Source organism: Narcine bancroftii, chromosome 4 (genome assembly GCF_036971445.1).
Source record: "Narcine bancroftii isolate sNarBan1 chromosome 4, sNarBan1.hap1, whole genome shotgun sequence".
In the NCBI taxonomy this organism is placed as follows: Eukaryota; Metazoa; Chordata; class Chondrichthyes; order Torpediniformes; family Narcinidae; genus Narcine; species Narcine bancroftii.
The window spans coordinates 197376854-197398895 of NC_091472.1; the positions used below are offsets into that span (position 1 = coordinate 197376854).

Consider the following 22042-nt stretch of genomic DNA (forward strand, 5'->3'; position numbering starts at 1 on the left):
ATCCACAAACAGGAATCTCTATTTTTTGAATGTGATAGACGAGTTTCAAGCTTCCCTTTTGCCATTCCCTGCTCTGTTGTGTCTGCAGTCTCAGTTATCAATTGCCTACAACCCATATTTAGTGTGTGCGGTTACCCAAATTACATACACACTGACGGGGGTGGGGGGGGGGTGGCATTTATGAGTGCGAAGGTACAGCAGTATTTCCTGGAGAGGGGGATTGCAACTAGCTGCACCATAAGATGCAACTCCAGAGGTAATGGGCAAGTAGAGAGGGAAAATGGCACCATCTGGAGGACGGTCCTCTTGATGTTAAAATCAAAAGGCCTCCCAGTATCAAGGTGGCAAGAAGTCATGTCAGACGCTTTGTGCGCGATACAGTCGCTGTTATCATGGCTGTTAGCATGACCCCCCATGACCGCCTGTTCTCTTTTCCAAGGAAATCGACATTGGGCACAGTGCTGCCAAGCTGGATGAGCGCGCCAGCGCCAGTGCTCATTTGGAATCATGGAAGTGTTAGGAATTAAAGTACCCTTCAACTGGCTGATCCAGCCACTTTACACATCAGATCCTTTCTTTATCTCACATACACTTAAAGTTAAGATGTATAGAACTCACCCTATTTGCGCAAACATTTCTCCCTGCAAATGTTATAACATCACTATTCTCAGGTAGTCCCTGTGCAAAATCACATTTGAATACAATTTATTTCATAAATTGGAATTAACTGGTAGTTAAATTCGCTAATTCTTCAGTATTGAAAAACGATCATTTATGACATTTAAATTTTAGCATGAATTTTAATCAATATTGGTCAGTGACTGAAGTGGGAAGTCGTGATTTATGAAATTATCTCTGGTCTCTACTCTCCCACTCCCTGCACTTCTCCCAACATTCAGGAGCTGGCACACAGTCCCTGCCTTTTTTTTTTCATGTTACTCATCTACTATTCCTTTAACTGCTTGCATCAAAATGTTAGCCTTTGCTTTCTGCTTATCCTCAGATGTCTGGACAAATGCTTTTTGTGTGATCTGTAGAAGCTGGGTTATTCCCTGCTCATGCCAATTTTCTGTCTTTTGTAATTTTCTCTTAATGTCTGGGGCTGAGTTGGTAACAAAACCTGTTAGTACCAATTGTTCCCCTGCTGGGGATTCTATGTCGAGACCCCCATATTGTATATATATTTGGTCCCAAAAATTGGTCTAACTGTTCGGCACATCCCTGGGGATCTTCTATCAGGGAGGTCAGTTCTTTCTTAAAGTTACACACTTCAGTACTGGTCAGGGGCACATTTACAAAACCGAGACCCTCTCTCATGGGAACTTCCCGCAGTGGTCTCATCCAATTGGTTTCTGGCTTATTAGGTCTGGGTTCCTGCTCCCTGGGAAATGAATCAAAGGGTTCTGCCCTTTCTTCCTGAAGAGTCTCACGCTGTTCTGAATTAAAGTTACCTCTCTCTCCTGCCAACAGAGGTGGTAATCGAGTGCTTTGTGAGCAAGTTATCATACCACTCCTGCTCTCTTCTCTCTTCTCTAGTGGTGGGGGAGGTGGGGAAGGTGCAGAAGGGTAGGTCATAGGAGGGGAAGGAAAGATAGGAGCCGGCATAGGAGGAACATAGGGTGGAGGGAGGGAATGTAACACATCCCAACCCTGTGATTCAGGGACAAGAGGTTCCTCCTCTCTCTTATCCCTGGATTCTTTCTCATTCAAAACCAGCTGTTCAATGGATCCCTTGAGCCAGCAGGCTGCATATTCCCTGCTCTCAACATTGTCTGGCTGGTTTTGATAGAACCATAAGTTCAAAGCTTCACACATCCATTCATTCTCGGATCCGAATTTTGGCCAGTACACGGAGCTCCCTTTAACCGGGTATCCCACCCATTCATTACAACAATACCTGACCGTCGTCAGTTTGTCTTTACCGCGGGTCTTTCCTGTGCCCCACTCAGATAACATCATCCCAAGCGGGCTGTACGTAGCTATCTGGTGGTCACGTCCTGTGTCAGGACTCTCATCTCTACTGCCCGCTATTCCCATACTTAGGAACAAGTAAAATACTCTTACCGAGTTCTGGCAGTACTGCTCTAGCGCGCGTCCTTCCGCCGTTTGTTCTCAATGCCTCTTCTCGGATATCACTCGCTTCTTCCACTGACCAGCCACCCGTCGCCCGTGAGTCCAGCTGAATCAGCCGGGGTGCACCTACTCTCGTCGTCGGGGTACTCTGTCAGTGGAGGGAGTGTGATCCCGGACGAGCCCCCATTTGTTAGGAATTAAAGTACCTTTAAAGAAATTGCTCGAGACAAAAATTGAGAACAAAGAACATTTATTACTACAACAATGCAAAGTTGGGTGCTTCCCCTTACCCTGGGAATACACACACACACTGGGGCTCACCCAACTTTTATACAGTTGATTTCAGTGTAGGAATACCCTCCCCCTTACATTCTTCTGCCTCCTGCTGGAGAGGTTTGGCATTAGGCAATCCTGCCTGCCTACGTGCAATTTCAGTATACTTGGAGAACCAGGGGGGGGTATCCTGTCGGTGTCCCTTCATGTCATTGTCCTTATTCACACCTTCCTGATTCTCTGGGCTACAGTCTCTTGATATGCAGAGTTGACTCATTCTATCTAGGGTTGGCTAATTTCATATGTATAAATCTGTGTATGGTTAGCTAATTAGAAATGTATGACTTGGTACTTCTGTCCAGGGCTAGGAGACCCTTATCTGATCCAGACTACCTCAACTTCCTACATTCTATTGTACCTTACCATTCCTTATCTTAGTCCTATGGTCTTGTCACAAAGGATAGAAGATTCTTATGTTAATCGTGCTGACTCTGCTTTCCTGCATCCTAAGCCCCAAACTTATCCTGTTTGAACTGGTTACAGCCATTTTACTGATGAACTTCAGTTTCTTCCATGTTCATAATTTTAGGTCAATTTTCCCATCTCTCACAGAAGGACGCAAAAGACTGATCCAATTGTCGGAAAGGGGGACCTGCTGCACGTAACCCCACAGTATGCTTTCGTGGAGTACCCTGACGGAAGACAGGACTCGGTGTCCGTGCGGGACCTCGCACCGGCGGGGAACGCAGAAGAAGAAGAGGAGGAGGAACCATTGTTGGCACCAAGAACGTCCCAACCAGCGCCAGGGACGGTGATGTTATCGCTGGAGCCTTATCATGTCAACATCATGAGAGACTGAAAACCAAAAGAGAAAAATGTTTAATTGGGAATGTTGGGACGACTTATTTTGGAGGGGAGTGTGTGACGTCTAAAAAAACAGTAAATTAATGGTCTGTAATGAGGTGAAAATACTAAGGGTAAAAATGTGTTTAAAGGTACTTAAAAGGTGTTTCTAAGATGTGTTCAGAAACTCATGATATGTGATAAAGGGTTAAAATGCCAAAATATTTTTAAATCATTCATTGTTTATGTCATTCTTTATTGGTAAGAATGGAACCTTCATTGTATCAGTATCTCCGTCCACATTACGCAGGGGAATTGCGGTATTACCCTGATATGAGTAATCCCTCCCACTGAGGAAACATCACCTGATCACTCTCTTGCGATTACTCCTCCCCGTTTCCAGGGGCGTTACATGATCAGGTGTGGGAGGAGCTTGTGACCAGAGCCTGTCGTCAGGTGCGGTTTCAGGGAGTGCTCTCAGGAAGATACCATGGCTTTGCAGCTTTACGGCGACCTGATCTCTCAGCCCTGCCGCTCTGTCTACATCTTCCTCAAGAAGAACAACATTCCGTTTGAGTTCAAAGTGGTGCAGCTGTTTGAGGGTAAGGGGCAGTGATTTCATCACGACCAAACTCCAGGCTGGAAATCCTGGGATGGTGGGGAGTTTGAGGGGGGGGAGAGAGGGAGAGGGGGAGAGAGTGAGGGGGAGAGAGTGAGGGGGGCAGGAGAGAGAGTAAGGGGGAGAGAGTGAGGGGGGGCAGGAGAGAGAGAGAGAGAGAGAGGGGGGGCAGGAGAGAGGGGGGGCAGGAGGGAGAGGGGGGGCAGGAGGGAGAGGGGGGGCAGGAGAGAGGGGGGGCAGGAGGGAGAGGGGGGGCAGGAGGGAGAGGGGGGGCAGGAGGGAGAGGGGGGGCAGGAGGGAGAGGGGGGCAGGAGGGAGAGGGGGGGCAGGAGGGAGAGGGGGGGCAGGAGGGAGAGGGGGGGCAGGAGGGAGAGGGGGGGCAGGAGGGAGAGGGGGGGCAGGAGGGAGAGGGGGGGCAGGAGGGAGAGGGGGGGCAGGAGGGAGAGGGGGGGCAGGAGGGAGAGGGGGGGCAGGAGGGAGAGGGGGGCAGGAGGGAGAGGGGGGGCAGGAGGGAGAGGGGGGGCAGGAGGGAGAGGGGGGGCAGGAGGGAGGGGGGGGCAGGAGGGAGGGGGGGGCAGGAGGGAGGGGGGGGCAGGAGGGAGGGGGGGGCAGGAGGGAGAGGGGGGGCAGGAGGGAGAGGGGGGGCAGGAGGGAGAGGGGGGGCAGGAGGGAGAGGGGGGGCAGGAGGGAGAGGGGGGGGCAGGAGGGAGAGGGGGGGCAGGAGGGAGAGGGGGGGCAGGAGGGAGAGGGGGGGCAGGAGGGAGAGGGGGGGCAGGAGGGAGAGGGGGGGCAGGAGGGAGAGGGGGGGCAGGAGGGAGAGGGGGGGCAGGAGGGAGAGGGGGGGCAGGAGGGAGAGGGGGGGCAGGAGGGAGAGGGGGGACCACAAGTCTGCATCACCCAAATACACCCGTGACCAATTAACCTACTAACCACTCATGGGAGGAAACCATAGCGCCTGGGGAAAGTTCATGTAGGTCACGGGGAGAAGGTACAAACTCATTACAGACAGTGGGGGATTCAAACCTGGATTGCTGGCACCGTCAGGGCATTGCGTTAACCAGCATGCTCACCTTTGCTGCCAGTTGTGAGTTTGCCGTGGTGTTCTGGTTCTGAACTTGAGATAGACCATCATTGGAGCTGGTGCAGAGATCATTCACCATGTTCATTCCAGATGAGGGGGGTTTGTTTATGAGGAGAGATTGTGTTGTCTGAGACCATGGTTACTGGAGTTTGGAAGAATGGAGGGGGAATCTTACAGAGAGAGATAAAATTATGAAAGGAATAGATAACATCGAAGTTGTTTCCCCTGGAAGATGAGACCAGAACTAGGGGACATACCCTCAAGATACGGGTGAGTAGATTTGGGGTAGAGATGAGGAGGTACTGCTTTCCCCAGAGGGTGGTGAATCTGTGGAATTCGCTGCCCAAGGAAGCATTGAAAGCATTTAAGACAGTTCGATAGATTTTTGCATTCTCAGGGAATTAAGTATTATGGCAAACGGCAGGAAGGTGGAGCTGAGTCCACAGCTAGATTAGCAAAGCAGGCTTGATGGGCCAAATGGTTGATCCTCCTAGTTCCTCTGGCACATTGCAAGAGTTTTAGGCACTTCAATGTTATTTATTTCAGAGGGAGGACTGGCCAGCTAGCTCCTGTGATTAACAATGCGTCAAGGGCTGGCGCAATTCTTTTCAGTATTCAGGATACCAATGATTCCTCACCTTCTGGCCTGACGTGAGAGGGCTCTTGAGGATGTGGGCACTGAGAAGCCTGAACCTAGAGAATCTGAGAGCTGAACCTCCAAGATGGTGTGGTGAAGAGCCATCTCCTCTGGTTTTCACAGGGCCTTTTATAGTGGGGGGGGGGGGGGGATGCGATTATATCTTAAATCGCTTCACTTACCTCTATAAAATGTACGAAGGAGGACTGACTGGTCGAACTCATTGCATCTGCCTGGGGGGGGGGGGAGGGGGTAGGCTCAGATGGAATGAAGTTGCTCCACCTCCGTGAAAGGAATGTGGCTCCAAAGGGGAGTGCTGATGACGTAGCAATGACATCATCAGCCCGTAACCCAGGAGCGCAAATTTAAAAAAAACCCATATGGTTAATAGAGGCTATTCGGTTGCACAGGAAATCTGCCCGAGTCCAAAGACTGGATGCACTCTTCCCTGCTCTTCTGTGCTTGATGTCACGGTGGCAGCCGGTGCTTCTGCACCACTTGCCCTGCCCTCCTTCAGCTCTGGAAGCCCCTCTCAACTCAGCTCTGCAGAAAGGCACCACAGGATCCACATTATAGATCATCACCATAAAAGATAGATTCGCCCTTCTTTAAAACACGAACTGGCTATAATGAGGGGTTTCAGCATAAAAAGGCCTCATGAGACATTCTAGAGTCCCAGCTGCTCTCCCTGTTGTGGGGACAACTTGCGCAGTGCACACCAGGATTCTTCACTGGGCATTCACCAGGCCGAGGAGGGGAGGGGCTGCGAACGCACGTGGCACAAAGGCAGAGAGCCAAGCCATGGAGAATCTGAGGTCTGCCACCAAGACGGCCACCTTTGCCTGTGTTTTCATCCAGGAGAGCAGTACTCCGAGGAATTCCAGAAGATCAACCCCTTGGGAAAAGTGCCGGTGTTGAAGGAGGGAGACTTTGTGCTGACGGAGAGGTAGGTCCTTTGGCTGGATCCCTGATGTTCGTGACCATCCTCCAGATACCGGAGTGGGGGGGGGGGGGGTGGGTGGCAAGGGCTGGGGAGAGGTGACAGCAGGACATCAGAGTGGGGTCTTGGGAGAGGGGCTAATCAGCACAGTTTTGTAAGAGGGAGGTCGTGACTCACAAATCTCATTGGGTGTTGTAAAGGGGTGACCAAGAAGACGTTGTAGATATGGAATTCAGCAAGGTGTTCAATATGGTTCCACGTGGTAGGCTGCTCCTCTGTAAGCTTGCATCACATGGGGTCCAAGGTAAAGATAGAGGAATGGATGGAAAATTGACTTCATGGCAGGAAGCAGAGAGAGATGGTGGAAGGCTGTTTCTCAGACTGGAAGCCTGTGATTTTTAATGTGCCACAGGGTTCAGTGCTGTTTGCCATCTGCATCAATGATATAGATAAAAATGTACATGGCACGATTAGCAAGTCTGATATCCTGGCTATTCAGATACCTATCAATCTCTGCCTTAAATACACCCAATGACTTGGCCTCCACAGCCACCCATGAAAGCAAATTCTGGAGGTTCACTGCTCTTTGGGTAAAGAAATTCCTCCACATCTCTGTTTTAAATGGGCGCCCTTCAATCCTGAAGTTGTGTCCTCCTGTCCTCAACTCCCCTACCATGGGAAACAACTTTGCCATGTCTACTCACCCCATCCTTTCTTAAATGAGGAGTCCAAAGCCCCTCTCAGTACTCCCAAGTGAGGCCTCCCCAGTGGCCTATAAACCCTCAACATCACACCCCTGCTCTCAGATTCTATTCCTCTCGATATGAATGCCAATGCTCCATTTGCCTTCTTAACCATCAATTCAACTGGGTCAACCTTTAGTGCATCCTGCACAAGGACTCCCAAGTCCCTGAATCTTGACTGTTCTCCCCATCCAAATAATCATCTGCCCTTTTATCCTCTCCACCAAAGTGCATGTCCGTACACTTTCCCACATTGTACTTCATTTGCCACCTCTTTACCCATTCTTTTAACCTATCCAAGACTCCCTGCAGTCTCTCCATTTTTTTTCCTCAGACATACACAGCAGGGTAACAGGCCCTACCAGCCCATGGGCCCATTCCGCCCAATTTCATTGAATTAACCTGCAACCCCCGTACGTTTTGAAGGGTGGGGGGAAACCAGAGCCCCTGGGGAAAACTCACAAGCGGGGAGAGCGTACAAATTCCCTCGAGACTGCATCGGATTTGAATACAGGCTGCTGGCGCTGGAAGATCATTATACTAACTGCTGCGCTGTTTCCTCCTCACTACCTGCACCTTTAATTATATCATCTGCAAACTTAGCCACAAAAACCATTTATTCCGCAATCCAAGTCATTAACATTAAAAGAAGTGGGCCCAACACAAACGCCTCCGGAACACCACTGGAAACTGGTAGTCAACCAGAATAGGGTCCCTTTATTCCCACTTCATGACCAACCCATCCAAGTATCTTTCCTGTAATTCCATGGGCTCACATCTTGTAAAGCACCCTCATGTGTGGCACCTTGTCAAAGTCCTTCTGAAAGTCCAAATATACAACATCTACTGCATGTCCTTTGTCTAGCCATAAGGGTGGAGGAGGGCAAAAGCAGGCTGGACAATGGGTCTGCTCCTGCCTGTGGAACTCAACAGGAGGGTAGCAGCAAGGGGAGGGAAGACGGTGTCACCAGGAGCTGTGACGGGAATATATCTAGAGGAAGTGGACTGGGAGACAGCGGTCGGGGAGAGATGTCATTCAGCCTCTATAATCGCCAGGAGGTTTGGTCAGGATGGTGGGCTGATCCTTCGTGAGCAGAGCCATGCAGACGGAGGCAACCGAGAGGTGGGGGGGACTAGGGTGGCCAATGCCGATGAGTTAGTGGTGAGTGCATCAGGAGCGGTACAGGGGTGGAAGGAGGGGTTCTGGGGATGGAGGAAGGATCCGTGGTCTTGGAGGGAGCCTCGAGCGCAGAGGTAAAGATGACAGCAGAAGGGTTTAATGCGCTGCCAGATTTCTTTGAGATGGGGTCATGGGGAGGGTCAAGATCACCCCTGTGCCCACATGGCCTTGCCCAAGGGCCTCAGGATGTGAGGGGAGCATCAGAGGGTTTAAACATACTTGCAGATGGAAAGTGAGAGGGAGGAATTTCAGTGGAATTAGTTGGAACCGGAGACCTTTGCTGAGGAAAGACATGTGGCTGCAGAAGAGGGGTTTGCTCAACACCTCAGGTCAAGTCACCTTTACTTATTGTTCATACCATGCTCTCATGGTAAAGATCATGGAGCAAATTTACATAAATATAAATTAGAGTAGAAGTTCAACACATTGAAATATTAAAACATATATAGTGGAAGTTAATGGTACTCTATCCTCATCTGTTCTGGGAATTCAGGAGCCTGAGGACTTGGGGAAAAACCTGTTGCCCAATCTAGACGCAGGGGCAGAATGGGAAATGGGGACGATCAAAGTTGTACACAATGGGCAGGCAGAAATGTCTTCAGAGGGGGGAGCAGGACATCACGCAAGATGCCTCGGGATGGGAGAAGAGACAGGGAAGTGAGTGGCTGCTGGAGCCAAATACTGCAGGCACGAGAAATCTAAAACCAAAACACTCAGTGGTCAGGCAGCATCCATGGAGAGAGAAGGAGGAGTGTAAAAGCAAATCCATTTTAAGACCACCAACTAGGCTTGCCCAGCTTGGTTCTGCACTCTCCCAGTGGTAACCAAAATTGGAAGAGCGGAGTGGAAAGGTGGCTTGGGCTGTCATTATAACCTGTTTGCAAGCCCCCATTCTTGCTACCACACTGAATGCTTGATTGGGTTTCAGGAATAATATTCAGGGAGGGCCCTGCATAGGGCTTCTGACTAGAGTCCAGAGAGAGTGCTGGCAGTGGTACAAAACTTGCAAAACCAAATTATTGTTGTTTGGTGGTGATGCTGCATTCTGTACAAGCACCACACACAGAGCTGGAGGAACTCAGCAGGTCATGCAGCATTGGTAGGAAACAAAAGGCAGTTGGCATTTCAGGCCTGAGCCCTTCTTCGGGAATCTGGAAAGATGGGCAAGTGCCTGAAATAAAAGGGTGCAGGGAAGGTAAACAGGTGGGAGGGGAAATGAGAAAGAAGCTGAGAAGTGACTGGGTGGGGGAGGGTGTAACTCTCTGCAAGGAATGGGGTGGGGAGCTGGAGAGAGAGAGAGACTCTTAGGGGTTTAACAGAGACAAAAATAATTATGATGGGTATAGACAGAGTTGGTTGGCTTTTTCCACTGAGGTTAGTTGAGATACAAGCCAGAGGACCTGGGTTAAGGGTGAAAGAGGAGGCATTTAGGGGGAACATTTAAGGGAAATTTCTTCACACAGAGTGGAGGGAGTGTAGAATGAGCTGCCAGCTAAAAAATTTTAACGTTAATATGGATGGGAGAGGAACGGAAGGAGATGGGATGGGTGCAGGTCAGTAGGACTAGGAATAATAGTTTGGCATAGACTAGAAGGGCCAAAGGGCCTGTTTTCTGTGCTGTAATGCTCTATGGTTCTGTGGAGAAGTCAATGTTAATGCTGTCTGCTTGGATAGTGCCCAGGCCAGAATATAAGGTGTTGTTTCTCCAATTGGTGTGACAGTGCCTGATGTCATGGGCAGACATGTCGGTGGGGGAATGGGGTGTGGAATTAAAATGGTTGGTCATTGGTAGTAGGTCCCTGTTATTGCAGCAGAGAGAACAAAGGTGCTCAATGAAATGATCTCCCAGTATGCGTTCACTCTCTCTGACAGCACTGATCCTTGGGGGAGATCTTTTTTCATGGAGGGGATGAAGAATTGAGTTCAGGGGAGTTTCTCAGGTGGTCGGAGCTCGGGGGTGGGGTATGAATGGGGTAGGCCTCATGTGGAGGGTCTCAAGGTGGTCTGAGCTCAGGAGGGCTCCCTCAAGGAGGACCTTTCAGGAGGTCTTTCAGGGGGATCTCGGTAGGGTCTGAGCTCAGAGGGGGTCACGGGGGATCTTAAGAGGATTGGAGCTCATGGGGTCTTTCAGAGGAGTCTGATCTCAAGGTTTCTCAGAGATCTCTCAGGGTTGTAAAAGCTTGTGGTGGTGATCTGAGCTTAGGGAGGGTCTCGGGGTGGGGTGGAGGGTTGGGAGTCAGTGCAAGCTTCTGGGAGTAACTCTCCACACCTGTCCCACAGTGCAGCCATCCTGACATATCTGGCGGAGAGTTTCCACACTCCTGCACACTGGTACCCGACCGACCTGCAGTATAGGGCGAGGGTGGATGAATATCTGTCCTGGCAGCACACAGCTCTGCGACCCCAGGCTTCCAAGCTCTTCCTGCTGAAGGTCAGCTATGAATCCCTGCCTCACATCCCCACCCACTTCACCCCTCCCTCTCTACACCTCTACCAGTCCCTCCCCAACCTCTCATTTTTCCCCACTTCACCCCCTCCCCGACAAGCACTTCCCCCACAACCCCTCCCCTACTTCACACCCTTCCCCCCCCAACATCCCTACCAGCACTTCCCCACCAACATCCCCACACCTTCCCTCACCACCCCCCCCTCACTCTCTGTTCAAGGTCATGCTTGTTTTCTGCAGCCTAAGGACCGTAGGGTGTGTTATGCTTCCCAGGACAGAACTCCTGGCTCCGAATCCTGCCTACACTCCTTCCCTTTTCCAGTGTCTCTGGGCCAGAAGGGGAGTGATCTATCAATGGCACTGGCATCACAGGTCAGATTTCCCCACACTTTGACCTGGAGTACTCCGCAGTGCTGTGGGACTTGAATCCACTGCCCTTCTAAGGGCACCCAATTTATAGTCACAAATTACAGGCCATGGAAACAGGCCCTTCAGCCCAATTCATCCATGCTGGCCAAGCTGCACACCTCATTTGGTCCATAGCCCACTGAAGAATGATAGAACATTACAGCAGAGAAACAGGCCCTTCAACCCTTCTAGTGTGTGCCATACTATTCTGCCTTGTCCCACTGACCTGCACCCAGTCCATAGCCCTCCATACCCCTCCCATCCATCTACCTGTCTAACTTCTTATTAAATGTTAAAATAGATCCTGCCCTCACCACTTCATCTGACAGCTCGATCCATACTCCTACCACTCTTGAAGTTCCCCCTCATGTACCCCTTTCACCCTTAACAAATGTCCTCTTGTTTTTATCTCACATATCCTCAGTGGAAACGGCCTACTTGCATTTATCCCCCTCATAATTTTAAATACCTCTATCAAATCTCCCCTCATTCTTCTACATTCCAGGGAATAAAGTCCTAACCTGTTTAACCTTTCCCTGTGACTCAGTTCCTGAAGTCCAGGCAACATCCTAGTAAATCTTCTCTGCACTCTTTCTATCTTATTGATATCTTTCCTGTAGTTTGGCATCCAAAAACGGCACACAGTACCCCAAATTGGGCCTCGCCAATGTCTTATACAACTTTACCATAACATCCCAGCTCCTATACTCAATGCTTTGATTTATGAAGGCCAATGTGCCAAAAGCTCTCTTTACAGCCCTATCCACCTGTGACACCACTTTCAGAGAATTATGTATCTGTATTCCCAGATCTCTCAGTGCCCTAGCATTCACCATGTATGTCCGTCTGAAATGCAACATCTCACACTTGTCTGCATTAAATTCCATCTGCCATTTTCAGCCAAGTTTTCCTTTTGGTCCAGATCTCTCTGAAAGCTTTTAAAGCTTTCCTCACGGTCCACAATGTCTCCAATCTTTGTGTCTTCTGCAAACTTGCTGATCTAATTTACCACATTATCATCCAGATCATTGATATAGATGACAAACAACAATGGACCCTTGATGCCTGATCCTTGAGGCACATCACTAGTCAGAGGCCTCCAGTCTGAGAAGCAATCATCCACCATTACTCTCTAGCTTCTCCCATATAGCTAATGTCGAATCCAGTTTACTACCTCACTGAGTGTCTGAACCTTCCTGACTAACCTCCCATGTGGGACCTTGTCAAAGGCCTTACTAAAGTCCATGTAAACAGCATCCACAGCCTTTCCATCAACTTTCCTGGTAACCTCCTTGAACACAAGCTACTACACACAAAGACATGTTGACTACCCCTAATCAACTTCTGGATATCAAAATAATTGTATATCCAATCTCTTAGAATTTATTCTAATAATTTACCTACTGCTGACGTCAGACTCACCGGCCTATAATTTCTGGGGTTACTTTTGGAGCCTTTATTAAACAACCCTCTAATCCTCTGGCACCTCACCCATGGCTCCTGTATTCACTTTAAGACAGCAAGCACTTCCTCCTCTTTAATCTGTATGGGTTCCATAATCTCAGTCTCTCTAGTTGGTACCTCTGTATATTGATTTAGAAAATTTTCCTCAACACATTTGACAAACTCCAAGCCATCCAGCACTTTTACAGTATGGGAGTCCCAGTCAATAAGAAAATTAAAATCTCCTACTATAACAACCTTGTTTTCTGCAGCTGTCTCTCTACTGATTTACTCCTCCAATTCTTGCTGACTATTAGGTGGTCTATAATACAAGCCCATGAGTGTGGTCATGCCTTTCCCGTTCCTCCACTCCACCCATGTGGCCTCAGTAGATGAGCCCTCTGGTCTGTCCTGCCTGAACTCAGCTGTGATATTTTCCCTGACAAACAATCCCACTCCTCCCCATTTCATCCCCCAAGTTCTATCACTTCTAAAGCCACAGAAGTCCAGAACATTGAACTGCCAGTCCTGCCCCTCCTCCATCAAAGTTTCACAATGGCCACAATGTCATAATTCTGTACACTAAGGTCATGTCTTTGATGTACTGGAGAACATTTCCACCATGTACACCCCATTGACCTCTCAACGGAGCATGCCATTTTCACATAATCTTTTCCCTGGACCACTAGTCTATCTACTTTGCCACTCTGGTGCCCACCCCTCTGTAAATCTAGTTTAAACACACCAGAGCAGCACAGCAAACCTTCCTGCAAGGATATCAGTCTCCTTCCAGTTCAGGTGCAAACTGTCCCATGGGAACAGATCCCACCTTCCCTGGAAGAGCCCAACAATCTGGAAACCTGAAGCCCTCCCTCCTGCACCATCTTTAGCTACATGTTAAGTTGCATTATCCTATTTTTAACCTCACTAGCACGTGGCATGGGTAGCAAACCTGAGATCACAACCGTGGAGGTCCTGTCCTTCAACATAGCACAGTGGTTCTCAACCTTTTTCTTTCCACTCACACATCACTTTAAGTATTCCTTATGCCATCGGTGTTCTGTGATTAGTAAGGGATAGTTTAAGGTGGTATGTGAGTGGGAAGATAAAGATTGAGAACCACGCTTGGCACCTAACTCCCTGAACTCTCCTTGCAGGATCTCATTACCCTTCCTACCCACATCATTGGTCCCTACGTGGACCACAACATCTGGCTGCTCACCCTCCTTCTTGAGAATGCCGTGAACTCGATCTGAGATATCCCAGACCCTGGCACCAGGGAGGAAACCTACCATCAGTGATACTCAATCTCTTCCAAAGAGCCTCTTATCTGTCCCCTTAACTTAAGCTCATCTCTTCTCCTCCCTTCTCTGCGCCAGAGACCTGATTGGCAAGGCTTGTCCCTGGTAGGTTACCTCATTCCCCCACAAAAGTATCCAAAATGGTCTACCTTGTTATTGAGGGAAACAGCCATTAATGGTACCCTGCCTGCCTGTTACTTTTCCCTCTCCTGACTGTCACCCATCTATCCTCCTCCTGCCTCCTAGGTGTGATAGTGTCCCTGTAACTCCTGTCTATCACCCCTTCTGCCTCCCAAATGATCTGGAGTTCATCCAACTCCAGTTCCAATTCCTTAACTTGGTTTGTCTGGAGCTGGATGCACTTCTCGCAGATGAAGTCATCAGGGTTATTGCTGGCTTCCCTGATGACCCACATTCGACAAGAGGAAGATTCCCCTGGCTTATGATGAGAGGAAAAAATATATCTAAAACCTGCCCTTACCTGTGCCTTTTTCTGAATCCTTTTTGTTCCTTGAAAAGGGTGGCCCTTTACCTGTTCTCGCCAAAGCCTGTTCTCACCAAAGCCTTATCACTGACTCAGCCCACTCCGACAGTGATCGCTCCCAATTCCAGTGTTGTTCCTGCCATCCCAGGGATTAATCTGGTGAACCCTATCTGCACCCCCTCAGTAGAAAGCATCATTTTTACCTCCCTCCTGCGGCCTGGAATGTGTGAGGTCACTCGCTCCGTGCATGTCCCAGGTTGTGGTCTGTGCCGGGAGGCCAGCTCTCCACTCCTACCTCTCCCATCTGCACACATGCTGTGGTATGCTGTGTCTGCAGGCCCTGGTGCCGTTTGTCCCTGGTTTCCTGGAACCCGAGGCCAGGTTAAGGGAAGCAGAGGACGCATTGAACCAAAGCCTGGACCAGTTTGACCAGAAATTCCTGCGGGACCAGCTCTACCTCGCTGGAGCCGAGATCTCCCTGGCGGATGTGGTGGCTATTGTGGAGCTGATGCAGGTGGGTACCAGAAGGTTAACATCAGAGGAGGCTGTTCAGCCCTTCACTCATGCTATCTCCTTACTAGTTGTTCTAATCCCACTCTCACCATCTGCTTTCCCTTGAGGGTATTGTTTCTCACCCCTCCCCTCCAGAGTAGAAGCCGCCATAGTTGGTTAACCCCTGGTGAAGACCTTCCTTTCAGGCTAGGGCATTCCTTCCCTCCCCCAGCCAGTGGGAAGGCCCTGCTCCATTGGCCTCCACCCTGTTCCTGCTGGTGGATACTGTGTTAACACAGGGGCCAGAGATGGTCGGACCCTCTGCCTCCTTGGAACCCAGGTCAGCGCCCATTGACCTCAATGACCCCCCCACCCCCAGAAGATGCAGAAGTGGACAAGTGGGTGTGTGTGGATTCACGTTGTCTACCATTGCACCTTGAGTGGTCATGGCCTTTCCCGGTCACCAGCAAGGTTGCTCTCGTTACATTCTGCAGAGGGTTCGGGAGGACCAGCAGCAGGCTGAATGGCCTGTAAGATGTGCTGAAGGTCATCATTCCCTATTCATACTTCCAGAGAAGACACATGGTGAATATTCAGTCTGTTGACAAGGTTGGCCTCAGTGATACTCCATCTGAGCATAGGTATGGGGGAGGGGGAAGGGGAGAGAAGAGAAGGGGAGGGGGAGAGAAGAGAAGGGGAGGGGGAGAGAAGAGAAGGGGAGGGGGAGAGAAGAGAAGGGGAGGGGGAGAGAAGAGAAGGGGAGGGGGAGAGAAGAGAAGGGGAGGGGGAGAGAAGAGAAGGGGAGGGGGAGAGAAGAGAAGGGGAGGGGGAGAGAAGAGAAGGGGAGGGGGAGAGAAGAGAAGGGGAGGGGGAGAGAAGAGGAGGGGAGGGGAGAGAAGAGGAGGGGAGGGGGAGAGAAGAGGAGGGGAGGGGGAGAGGGGGAGGGGGAGGGGAGGGGAGGGGAGGGGGAGGGGAGGGGAGGGGAGGGGGAGAGGAGGGGAGGGGGAGAGGAGGGGAGGGGGACAGGGGAGGGGGAGGGGACAGGGGAGGGGGAGGGGACAGGGGAGGGGGAGGGGGAGGGGACAGGGGAGGGGGCAGGGGAGGGGGAGGGGACAAGGTACTGGGCAAGCACTGGGTCAGACTCCGCAGAAAGGGTCCAGGCTCCACGCTACAATCCAGCATGAGGGACAGAATGTTCCAGCAGGCAATCGGGGGGAACGGGGGGAATAAGAAAGCACCTCTTCACTGAGACCCTCTCCCCTCACTCCCATAGCCCCTGGGTGCAGGCTGTGACCCTTTGGAGGGACGTGTCACCCTCACAGCTTGGCGTGAACGGGTGAAGACTGCGCTCGGGAAAGATTTGTTTGACGAGGTGCATGAGTCCGTCATGAACGCACAGCAGAAGTTGAAGTGGATCTCGCAGAACCAGCCCGCCGCACTAGAAGGCCTGGTGAAGATTATCCAGAAAGGGGAAAAGTGAATAGGCAGCATTTCTCTCTCGCGCGCGCTCACTCGCGTGCGCGCGCTCTCGTCACCCAGACCCACCCAGTGATGGACAGTCTTTTTTCACAAACACAGCCAATTGCACAGTCCCACACACACCTCTCTGTGCACAGTTCACTCACAAACTCTCCTGTGTGTGCACATTCCCTTCTACATGCAGTATTCCTCAGCTTCTGGCCAGATGGAGGAACTGGTACAAGAACAGCTTCTTCCCCACTGCCATCAGATTCCTGAATAATCAATGACCTACAGACACTGCCCAACTTTGTGCACTATTATTTTTTACCATCTGTGCAGTTCCCCCCCCCACGCTTGTCTGTGCACACATGTATACACACCCATGTGTGCACAGACCCACACATGAGCACCCCTGACTGTGCACATGTCCTCATGCACAACCCCACGCACAGTCGACGCTCACCCCTGAGCGCACAGGCCCACAGACACCTGTCTCACTGCACAGGCCTACCATGCAGTGATGACAGTGTTCTGTTTCCCTCTGTTTTGCCCATCAGGTTGCCCCATCTGTGTCACAGGCCTCAGAAATTTTGGGAATCAACGTTTAGCAACATAGTCTTCTTCGTGCGTTGTCTGTGGTGGATGGTGCCACAACTGTCAGCTTTTCGGGCTATAGTTCAGAATCTATTATCATGAACAAGTCATGAAATTTGCTGTTTGTGGCAGCATCGTAGAGCAAACATTCATATTATAACCAACTTACAACAATAATATAAAAATAATTCTGTTCTTGTACCAGTTCCTCCATCTGGCCAGGAGCTGAGGAGTGGCAAGGGCTGTAAAGCAATATACTCCCAGGCAGCACAATGTCTGAATGTTGGATCCTTCAATGAGTAAACTGTCCCAAGCATTGCCAACAAAGTGTGCCTGATATTAGTCCAATAGCTGTCAAATCTCTTTCTGCTGAAAAATCTACTGGCTGAATCAACAAAAAAAAGTTGGAAAGTGGCATCCATTTGAACCTCACACACCAGATGAATGCATGGCTTGGTTGGGGGCAACAGCGGAGAGCTGCTTTTCATACCCTTCATCTAGATGGTGAGGTCGAGCAGAAAGTTCTGCCGGAACCCCGTGCAGATTGGTCGAGGGTCACTCAGGGTTAAACATGCAGCTCAAAGATGGTTCTGGGACGAATGGGTTTAAAATTGCATTCGCCTGAGTGAAACTGGCACTCTCATGCCGTCTCCGCTTTCTGTAGGGACCGTTCCCTCTGCCGCTCCCTCGTCCACTCTCACCAATCACTCGACACTCCCTAGTACCTATTACTTGCGCCCTCCTTCCTCACCCGCCATCGGGGCCCTCAAACGTCCCTCCGAATGAAGCAACGTTTCACTTGGGAATCTGCAGGGAGTCATCGACAGCATTTGGTGCTCCTGTTGTGATCTCTATATCGGAGAGGCTGGGTGATCACAGAGTGAAGACACGATGCTGGAGAAACTCAGCAGGTCAAGCAGTGTACTTTAAATAGCAAAGCTAATGATACATATCCAACATTTTGGGCTTGAGCCCTTCATCAAGGGATGAGCAAAATGTAGACAGGCACCTGAATAAAATGGTGGTGGGGTGGTGTGAGGGGCAGGAGCACAGGGCCACAGGCAGGAAGTAATAGGTGGATGTGAGGGAGGGCTGTGGTGATACGATCACCAACCTCCTGTAGGGGCGATCCCTGTACATGCAGGAAGACCTGTCAATCAGCTGATCTCAATAGACCACCTAAGGGGCTGACTCCAACTGGCCAGCTGTCAATCAGCCGATCTGAATATAAACCTGAGCTGGCCCATCCTGAGCCAATCACACGGGGAACCACCAAGACATGAACTGGTGTTCAGACTTTCACTGGAATAAAGCCTGTTGTACAGTCTTTTGAGTTTTGTGCTTGCTTGCTGCTACCTAACACACCGCAGTTTATTCCAGTAAAATTTTAAAGAAAGACCATGGAGAAATTTCCAACGATCGGGAGTCTGGAGATCAACCCTCAACACTGGAAGCCGAGGCACGTTTCAAGATCTGGAAGCATGCGATTGAGGTGATCATCCTAACACAGGCTGAGGTGATCAACACCAACCAGAAATGGCTCATGGTGCTCAGCACCAAACTGGGCCCAAGAGCTTTCCAGGCCATCAAGGACTGCACGGACTATGAACCTGTGATGACCATCCTGGAGAGCGTGTACAAACCCCTGACAAACGTGGCCTTCACCTGATACCTGTTCAGCATCAGGACCCAGCAGCCAGGTGAGATGGCAGATGCCTTTCTGGGTGTCCTGTGTGAGCTAACCCACCCATGCCTGGCCGAGACCTGGGTGACTGAAGGGGAAGTGGAGCGGCTGATCTGAGACGCCTGCGTGCGAGGGCTGAGCTCGAGAAGGGCCCGACAAGTTGCTGGAGGAAAACATTGCCTCACTTACCAGGACAATAGAGGTTGTCCTCTCCCTGGAGGCTGCAGCTCATCACGCAGAGGCCTTCAATGTCTGACTCTCCCAACCCCTGGCCTAGCAGATGAGGTGAGTAGCGGCTTCCTTCCAGGGCATGGGGTGCATCGGGTGGGCAATCAGGTATGCATCCATGTTGACCACATCCCGTCGATGTGCAGTCGGGGCCCAAGATGGCGGTGCTTAGTGGACACACATGGCATTGGTGTGGTCGGGTGACCTGACTGGCAGCGAAACAGGAGGTGACGTCATCTGAGTGGGTGGAATTGATGTCTTCAGTGCAAGTGGAAGTCGTCTGGAAGAAAATGGCGGCACCCGAAGCGAGCACACTGCAGCAGTGCGGGTTGGTAGCTGGGCCGGAAGTGACGTCAGCAGTGATGGGCGGAAGTGGCAGGGTGAGAAATGGCATCACCCAGTCCTCGCACGTGGTGATGTTCAGGATGGCTCCCAGCTGGTCGAGGAGGGCCGCAGCGCTCCAGACAGGCCTGGAAAGGCACACCTTAGCAAAGTGGCCTTTCTTCCCGCATTGGGAGCAATGTGAGTTCCTCACTGGGTAGCCTTTGCGGGATCGCCTGTCTGACCCACACTGGAACCTGCAGTATTCACAGGGGTAAGTTGCGCCAGCAGCTAGATCATCTCCTGCATGTAGGGCCCTTTGACATCAGTGACTCGGACCCTGAGATGGTCCTAGCGTCCACCACTTTAAAAAGAGACATTCCCCATGGATTCAGGTGCTCAATGATGGACATCGCTGTCAATGGGAAGGTAACAAAATGCCTGTTCGATAGCAGTAGTACTGAGAACTTCGTGCAGCCGAATGTGGCCCAGACACTAAAGCTCAAAATCTATCCTACAAACTTTTCCATCACTTTCACCGCCAAGGACCACTCCATCACGGCCCTCAGGCGCTGCTCTGTGGAATAGATATGGGAGGAGGCGTACCAAGGGTTCAGGCTCCTGGTCATGCCCCAGCTCTGTGCCCCAGTCCTCTTAGGGCTAGACTTCCAGTGTCACTCCAAAGCCTTACTCTCGCCTTCGGTGGGCCCCTCCCCCACTCACACTCCACAGCACACAGCCCAGCAACTACCTCCAATCCACCTGTGGCCTCTCCATGCTATGAGTAACTCCTGCCCTCTTCAACTACCTTATGTCAGATTGCAAGCCATAGCTGCCAGGAGAAGGTGCTATTGCATAGTCGACAGGGCCTTTATTAAGGCAGAAGTGAGGCAGCTTCTGGCGGAAGGATTCATAGAACCCAGCACTAGTCCTTGGAGAGCCCAAGTCGTAGTGGTGAAAGGGGGTAGCAAACCAAGGATGGTAATCGATTTTAGCCAGACCATAGACAGGTACACCCAACTGGACGCCTACCCCTACCCCGAATAGAGATGAGATAGCCCGCTATAAGATCTTCTCGACAATTGATCTATAGTTGGCCTACCATCAGCTCCCTATCCACACCCGGAATAAACCATATACTGCCTCTACCAGTTCCACCAGGTCCTGTCTGGGGTCACTAATGGGGTCTCTGTTTTCCAGCAGGAGACCAGCATAACCTAAGAGCAACCTTCCCGTACTTGGTCAATCTGCGGCCACGACCAGCAGGACCACAATGACAACCTGGAGATATTTCTCCAGACGGCCGAGGAGCTGAACCTCACTTTCAACAAAGAGAAGTGCATGTTCAGTACCACCCATCTCGCCATCCTGGGGTACATCGTGGCACATAGTGTCATTGGTCCTGACCCAGAATGCATGCGCCCACTAATGGAACTGCCCCTCCCAACACAATCAAGGCCCTCTGCAGGTGCCTTGGGCCTTTCTCCCATTGCTCCCACTGGGTCCCCTGTTTTTTGGACAAGATGTGCTCACTGGCCCAACCCACCACCTTTCCTCTCCCCCCCCCCCCCCCACCCACCATGTTGCACAGGCAGCTTTCGCTCACATCAGGCACGACATCGCCGATGCCACGATGCACGCTGTGGATGAGGACACCCCATTCCAGGTGGAGTGCAATGCCTCTAATGTTGCTCTTGCGACCACCCTCAACCAAGGGAGGTGACCCATGGCCTTCTCCAGGATCTTCCACAGTTCAAAGCTTGGGCACTTCGCTATTGAAAAGGAGGCCCAGGCGATCGTGGAAGTAGTCTGCCACTACTGGCAGGCAGGAGGTTCACCCTCCTCACCGACCAACGCACAGTGGCTTTCATGTTCAGCACCATTCGTAAGGGCAAGATCAAGAATTATAAGATCTTGCGCTGGAGAGTCGAGCTGGCCACGTTCAGCTACGACATCCAGTACAGACCGGGTAGTTCAACTTAGTATCGACTTCAGTGACCCCTGCCTTTCACGAACAAGAACGTCTACTTCCTCGTGGTCGTAGATGGATGCTCCCGTTTTCTCTTCACTATCCCTTGCCCTGACACCTCCACAGCCACCGTATCACGGCACTGACACAGATCTTCACCATGTTTGGACACCCAGCATTCATCTGCAGTGATCGGAGGTCTGACTTTATGAGTGAGGTGCTGCGCCATCACCTAGTAGTGTGAGGCATTGCGACTAGTCACACAACTAGTTACAACCTGAGAGGCAACGGGCAGGTGGAGCATGAAAATGGGGTGATCTGGAAGGCAGTCCTACCCCTGAGGTCCAAAGGCTGATCTGTTGACTACTGGCAAGAGGCCCTCCCTGAGGCACTCCATTCCATTAGGTCATTCTTGCGTACGGCTACTAGTCAGACCCTTCACGAGCGCTAGGAAATTGGCTTCACATCTCCAGGACTGGTGTAACTTAGCAAACACGTGTGGGCCCAAAAGTCCAACCTGCTAGTCAAGCAGGTGCTCCTCCACGCCAACCAGAACGATGCCCTCGTCAGGTACCCCAGTGGCCATGAAGACACTGTCTTGACCAGGGATCTGGCACCAGCAGGCCTCCCCCCCCCCCCCCCCCCCCCCCCCCAGGTATCACGACTACCTTGGCCCACCTAGGATCTGAGAATTGACCTCCTCCCTCCGCTCCTCCAGAGAACCCCACTCTTAGTGGACCACACCTACTCGGCCACCCCCCACCCCACCATGGACAGACGTAGATAGACTCCACAACAGCCGCCACAGCTACATTGGACCCA

The 22042-nt window shown here is 51.1% G+C and overlaps 1 protein-coding gene and 1 long non-coding RNA gene across 2 annotated transcripts; one reads left to right on the plus strand and one right to left on the minus strand.

Moving 5' to 3' along the window:
• Positions 1 to 2306: 2306 nt before the first annotated feature.
• LOC138761436 (uncharacterized) lies at positions 2307 to 7455 on the minus strand. The gene is made up of 2 exons (XR_011356322.1): positions 4879 to 7455; positions 2307 to 3201 (listed from the first exon to the last, which is right to left on the minus strand). It is a non-coding gene; the product is annotated as an uncharacterized lncRNA (long non-coding RNA).
• Positions 3609 to 18345, plus strand: LOC138761435 (glutathione S-transferase theta-1-like). Its single transcript, XM_069933569.1, has 5 exons — positions 3609 to 3791; positions 6385 to 6472; positions 10670 to 10820; positions 14809 to 14985; positions 16237 to 18345. The coding sequence occupies exons 1-5, from the start codon at positions 3680 to 3682 to the stop codon at positions 16441 to 16443; spliced, it is 735 nt and encodes a 244-aa protein (XP_069789670.1). The 5' UTR covers positions 3609 to 3679; the 3' UTR covers positions 16444 to 18345.
• Positions 18346 to 22042: the final 3697 nt, after the last annotated feature.